The 6722-nt window shown below is 45.4% G+C and overlaps 1 protein-coding gene across 2 annotated transcripts in view; it reads left to right on the plus strand.

The window, feature by feature from the left end:
- Nucleotides 1-6722, plus strand: part of LOC102368517 (glyoxylate reductase/hydroxypyruvate reductase-like) — a 31138-nt gene that overhangs the window by 15107 nt on the left and 9309 nt on the right. The window contains exons 2-4 of one of the 2 annotated variants that reach the window (XM_006021455.3): nt 3558-3688; nt 4681-4753; nt 6081-6197. In XM_006021455.3, the coding sequence (XP_006021517.1) occupies nt 3558-3688; nt 4681-4753; nt 6081-6197 (321 nt within the window). The remainder of the gene's footprint in view (nt 1-3557; nt 3689-4680; nt 4754-6080; nt 6198-6722) is intronic. The other variant, XM_025201435.1, reaches the window with a different exon arrangement.

The raw sequence follows: 6722 nt of genomic DNA on the forward strand, positions 1-6722 counted from the left end.
ACTCTTTCCTGCCTATGCAGGGGGTCGGACTCGATGATCTATTGAGGTCCCTTCCGACCCTAACATCTATGAATCTATGAATCTATGAGAGAGTTGCCGCATGCTGCCTTGCACTGCAAAAGCTGCTTCTGGCCAGGGAAGTGGCTAGAGGGCTGCCAGCTGCTGGCAGCTGCAGCTGGAGCCTGGAGCTCCCCCCAGTGGGGGCAGGGGCCCATTGCAGGGCTGCAGGAAGTGGCACCAGTTTGCTGCTAAGAGCAACAAATCTGCTGCCAAGTCCCTGCATGTGTAGCTGCCTGCCTGGGAGCGTTAACTTGCAAGTAAACTGATCTCAGATCAAATGCATGTGTAGACGTGCTCACTGAGTAATCTGGAAAGGCAATCAGTGGATTTATTCTGGATTCACACCTGTGTATCTGAAAATAGCCGATCCAGAATGACTGTGGGATTGCTTACAGATGAACATTAGGAAGCACACTGGTTGAGATCCATTCAAGATTTGACAGCAGACAGTGTAGTGGTCATGCCAACTCTTCAAAAGTTGCCTCATTTGTGGTTCAGACCTAGAATAAATCCAGATGTTTATGTATGAATTTGTGTATGAAAATATTGTGATCCTTTATGAATCGAGACATGGGCAGATCTAGAGTTTTGAAAAGTGGGATGCAGATGGTGTTGTGTATCACTGTATAACATAACATGTTTTTCTTCAGGTAAAAAGAAACTAGAAGCTTTACTAATATGCTAGGGACCTACAGTTATGTTATTCAGTTTAAGATTGAAGCAAAAATAGATATTACTTTATTGGAATGTGCATTTATTTGCTATATATGGTTTGATATATTATGTATTAAAACCACAGTAAACTAGGCAAAAATATTCAAAAGTTATTGTTTCTTTAGTCCTGTAGTCATTAGAATTAAATGTACATCTTTCTGATTCATAAAACAAAATCTATGCTCCTTGAGCATCTTGACAGTGCAACCAATGCTTCACTGAAAGTTATTTCTACACCTGAGTTAATGTTCACCCGAGTTAAAATTTCCACATCTGAGTTAATGTTTCTAGCTAGCTGTGGAGATTCTGCTTATGTTCACTTTTTAGCTCTATTTTTTTGTGATTGCCAATATTTGAACCTTTGTGGTATAGTCCAACTCTTGCTTGCCACGTCTTGATTATTTCTCAGTGTTATTAGTCGGGAGGCGTTATTTATTTTCTACCGCAGTCATGCAATGACAATCTACATATGGACTTACTGGTTCACAATCTCTATCGAATCTCTTCCTGACGACACCTGAGATTAAAGCCAGTTATGGAAGCACAGTTTGCTTTGGGTTAATCACTTTTCTTTATTTTCTTTTTACATTTATAACCAACTCACAGTTAAACAGATTGTGGTTATTGTATGCTTTTCAGGTCTATCTTAACTTTTGACTTTGTAAATCTTCAGTTGGCTCACTCCACTATTACATAATATACAGTATAAATTAACTGAAACTTAACAGTTAAAATAAATAATAAAAATTTTCATTCCTTTTCTTTTCTTTGTACAGGACACTCTGTCTCCAGGAGAGATCTTATTTCACCAGATCTCTCCGGGTAGTTCTGCTTCTTCATGGTGATGGAGTAACCGTCACTCAGTCTCCCTCAATCATGAATTTCTCTAAAACTCTGATTAACTATACAAAATGTCCCAACACAAACAATAAAACAATAAACACTCTTTTGTGTATAGCCTGGAAGGTAACTGCCCTCTTTTTTCTCACCACTGCTTCAGCTGACATTCCCGCACCACTCAGAGCCTCTTCCTGGAGATGAAACTTCTTTTCCGTCCACTCCCAGCTCAATGTGCCTCAATCAAGCTACTTATTGCTCATAGGACTGGTCTTCAGGTGTCTTTTTCACCCCTGCAGGCTGCTTTCCTTCCTCTTTTTTTTATCCCTGGCGACTCGCTAAACACGCTGCCGCGCCCTCCTCTCAGCCATTCTATCTTAAAAAGACAGCTGCTCCGGAAGCGGTGTTCTCCTTTTTTCACCACTTCTGTCACTCCCTCATTCTTGATCCCTCTGGCATTAGTCAACATCTCTTCACACTAGCATTAAAAACAGTCTGCAGGGGGGTGAAACAGGAGTTAGTTACATTACCAAGAGCAGCTGGAAAATAGCAAAAGTGCTGAAGAAAGAATAGCTTAATTAATGGAACATTAAAACCTCCTTAAAAGGTTCCTTAGCACCTATGGAAAGAAGAGTTTAGAAGGAATCAGGCAGCTTTTTATAAGCCATGAAATCAACTGAGTCCCTCACTGCTGCTTGACTAGAAATGCTGCTGCTGTGCCAGGAAGTTGGTTTTAAATGTTGGGTGGACCAGGAACTAAAGGGGGTGTGACTGCACCGCTACACCTGCTCTAGATCTGCCCCTCAACAGAGGAATAGAAGTGACTCACAAGTACCACACAATGACTAGCTACTGAGCATTCACAGCGCTTTATATTCTCTAGGGGCTACATCTTAACTTTGCAGCCCAGTGGCCCTGTCCCAAGAGCTGCCTGAAGGAAAAACTAGGGCTCAAGAGTAAATCCATGCTGCCATGGGGTGAGGCAAGGAGCAGCACTGAAAAGCACACCTATTGCTCACTCCCACTCAACATGCTGAAGACCAGAAATCATGTAGTCCACTGGTTTGGCCCAGCCCCAAGTATATGCTGCCAGGCATGCCTGAGAAAGAGCCTGAACAGGTCTTTGGGCATGTGCTTAGGGCTGTGCTATTTGGCTATGCTGCTTTGGTGCATTCTGGGCAGGAGTGACTGTTTCTCAATGGTGCTCTCAGGCTCCCCACGGAGGAAGTGTAGACATGCCCAATTATTTCCGCCCCTGTGAACCCCCCTGAATCAGGGGAAGAGGGGGGTTACCCCATTTCATGGAGCTTACTCTCTTCCACCCCATGTCCCCAGGGCGCTGCTCTAGCAGTCACATAAGGAGGAGTAGCCAGGTCTGTTCCTACCCCCTGCCTGGCCACCTCCTTGCTCAGGGGGGTGGTATTAGAAGATTACCCCTGATCCTTCCCACACAAAAGCTAGTCTGACCCTGTGGGAGGTAGTTAGCTATGTTAGTCTGAAGTCAGTCAGAAGGCAGTGTATGCACAATAAGATAGGCTCATCATTAGCTTCTGTAAAAGGATGTGCAGAAAGCAGAGTATAAAGAAAGAGAAATTAGAATACAAAGACAAAGCAGGGGAGACAGCAAGGTAGGAGGGAGGTGGGGCAGTGCTAGGAAAGAAAAGCAAGTGAGCAGTAAACCTGTAGGAACAAAAGAGGTCAAAAAAGCTAAGCCAGGTAATGAGATAAGAATCTATAACCCTGCTTAAACTGTACTTAACACAGTCCAGTTTGTGGATGATTTCTTGTTCTGCAATTTCCCATTCAAACTGGGGTTTTTTTCATTTTAATCTGACCCTGAACCAAGGAGACTTTGCTGCCTAAAGAAATGAGTTGGCTCTTATTGCTTATCCCCCACCACCCCACAATGCTGACCTTGATCCACTCCACTATCATACCTCTTGCAGATGCCACATTGAGCAATGGGATTCAGAAGACCCAGTGCCACGCTCAGAACTTCTCAAGAAGGTTGCTGGGATCCAGGGCTTGTACTGTCTCCTGACAGAGAAGATAGATGCTGAAGTCTTGGATGCAGCTGGTATGAAAGTGGATATTTTGGAGGTACTTTAGTACTGCTGGGCTGGAAGAACCAGCAGAAAGTAAGATGTCCTCCACTTCCCCAGCTCCCAAATATCACAGTTATATGTAGGTATGCTAGCCTGCCGACACTTTTCACTGTTCCTTATTAACAGATGGAGTGGAGGCCCCAGCACTTGGAGGAGGGACTTCTGCTTCCCTGCTCCAATGTGAGCCACTAACAAGGCATCCATGCTGGAGCAAGTTTTCTAGATTGCTGACTCTTTGGAGGGCCCTTTCCCTAGTTTGCATTAGGGCTGCATGTGGGTTCTACTGCTTGATCTTCTTGCTCTGGCTCCACTTGTGTTGACAATGATTAAAAAACCCCATAAAAACCAACAACAGTGGAAGAAAAGATGCCTCTTTAATGCAACACTGTGAGATCAAGAAGCAAGCCCATTAAAGTGGCATTGGCTTTTACCACCAGTTGGTCCAGTTGTTAAAGGAAAACTGGCAAGAATTCTTGTGGGTGACGTCTTTTACTAGACCAACCATACAGTTGCTATAGACACAGGCAACCTTTCAGGTATCGTAATACCCTTCCTTAGGCCTCTGAGACAGAAGCCTGTACAGCAAAGTCAAACAGAATTTGGACAAAAAGCTTGCTAAGTAAGGACATGCTCACCCATGAAGTGCAAAGGTTAGCAAATATCAGGAAGATTATAATGGATTCTGAAGTCATTGAGGAAAATGGGATTCACACACTGATGTTCACCATGAACATGTGACAAGAAGGGAAGGGGAGGAAGCCTTCATCCACAGAGCATCAAGGAGACAAAGGGCATGGGATAAGTGACAGTTCAGTACTGGGCATTTCCAGAAGGAGCAATAGAAGGTAGCTAGGTATGTGCCGTTGCCTATCAGTCCTGATCCCCATCAGCATGGAGCAGCCCCTGTCCAGGTGAGGCCTTCAGTATGTGAGTTATGACATCTTGTTCTCTCTGCAAATGACAGGGCCCAGTCTGAAAGTGGTTAGCACTATGTCTGTGGGATATGACCACATTTCTCTGCAGGAACTGAAGAAGAGGTAAGGAAAGCTGCTGCCTTTAACCACAAGGTCTACAAATGCAGGAAACCCTTCCCCTTTCTCCTTAAGGGCTGAAGAATGGGGATACTGTAAAAGCTGTGTCTCTTGCCAGGCAATGGAGCTCCCAGATGCTGTAATGGAGCTTGAGGCAATGTCTGCACAATAAGCTTACTGCTGCCAGGCTCACACAACTTTGGGTAGGCTAATTAGTCATGCTGAGTGACTGTCCCAGTTAGCCTGTCCCCACACTAGCCCATTTCTACCTCTGTGCAGATGGGGCTATATTGCTAGGGACCAGCCAGCACATAGTACTACCATGTGTTGGAGGTCACATCTGGCTTCTGGGGAAGGTGAGTTTACAGCATATGTGTAGCCCTGTTCTCTCTGCATTGTGAGAAGCATTGTGCACCCCTGGGGAAGAAAAAGGATATAGCAGAGATCTGAGAAACTTTAGCCAGCACTAGCTTCTTCCATGGGCAAATCCAGGACTTCATAAAAGGAGGCATAGGAGCAGTGACCCACACTGCAGGGGTGGCTACACTCCCACATGGAGCTCCCTCACCTCACTGTGATGGACAGGCCACATTGCAGGAGGAGCAGCCAGGGTTTGTTTTTTGGTCTTTTTTAAGTCCCTGAATCAGGTAAGAATCCCACCCCTGCAGCTCTTGGCACCCCTTCCTTTTCCTCTGTGCTCAGCTGCACCTCCACTTCCATTCCCACCCCACTTACCCCCCCAGCTACTGTAACTATCCCCAGCTGACTGGGGGTTGGGAGGAGAGGGGCTGTACCCCAGCTGGGCTGTGCAGGAACCCAGGCTCAGCCAGGGACAACGGCAGCAGTAGCAGCGCCAGCAGGTGAGTTCACCCTCCCCAACCCTGCTCTTGGGCTGGCAGAAAACACCATGGGGGACAAGGCAATGGCAGGTGGGGAAGAGGAATAGTATGGGAAGGGATGTGCCACTGAGCGTGGAAGGGACGGGCAGGGGAGAGAATTCTTACCTGATTCCAGATTTAAAAGTCCCTGTCTGCTGCTTCCACAGTGCAGTCTGAAATAGATGTGTGACCATGCTACTGCACCTGCCTCTGGATCTGTCCCTGACTTCATTCACTGGCATAACTACCCTTTTTGACAGTCCTACCAGGACAGCCAAGGAGGAGATGCGCCTCGAGACTATATTCTGCTCATGCTTAAGTCTATTTATGTCCATAATGGGTGGAATAGTATAGTCTTCAGGTGGAGATGGTCCAGGGATAGCTTTAGTTCAGTCACTCATGCATTCTGGAAACCCTGCTAATGATGCATCTGAATATTTTTTGTCTTGATGCAGAGGAATCAGATTAGGATACACTCCGGATGTGTTGACAGAAGCAGTTGCTGAACTCACAGTTGCGCTTCTTCTAGCAGCATCTCGTCGACTGTTAGAGGCTGCGGAGAAAGCTAAGACGTAATTTTTTTTAAACCTTTCTCTATTCAAGGTAGCCAGCAAAAACTGTTTAGGGTGAGTCCACTGGTAGAAAGTGAGAGATTAATGTGCTGTTGAATAAACAATTAAGAAAAAAAATGGAGATTTGAAGAAGTGCTTGAGAAGGATGTTGTCATGTCAATGGGCAGGAGATGAGAGTTTCCCTCCTTTGCACTGAAAAAGACACACAGTCTGAGAAAAAACACAAGATGAACGAAAAGGAAAGGAAAGCAAAAGCCAGCTCCTTGCCCCATCTCTGCCAAAAAGAAATCCAGTGTCATAGACTTATGAAAAATCGGAGTGTGTCAATAAAGAAGTAAAAGTGCAATAGTGAAATAGTGCATTTGACCTTTCAAAAAGCCTTTGCTGAAGTCCTTCACAAGAAGTGACTAATTGAGGCCCTCTCTACACATGCAGGTGAAGGCACGATGGGATCTAACGTGTGATCCAACACAGTCGCACTTCCTGGCATGCCACATGTGTGAGAAGGGGCAAACTCCCTCCCAG

Source organism: Alligator sinensis, unplaced genomic scaffold (genome assembly GCF_000455745.1).
Source record: "Alligator sinensis unplaced genomic scaffold, ASM45574v1 scaffold434_1, whole genome shotgun sequence".
Lineage (NCBI taxonomy): Eukaryota > Metazoa > Chordata > Crocodylia > Alligatoridae > Alligator > Alligator sinensis.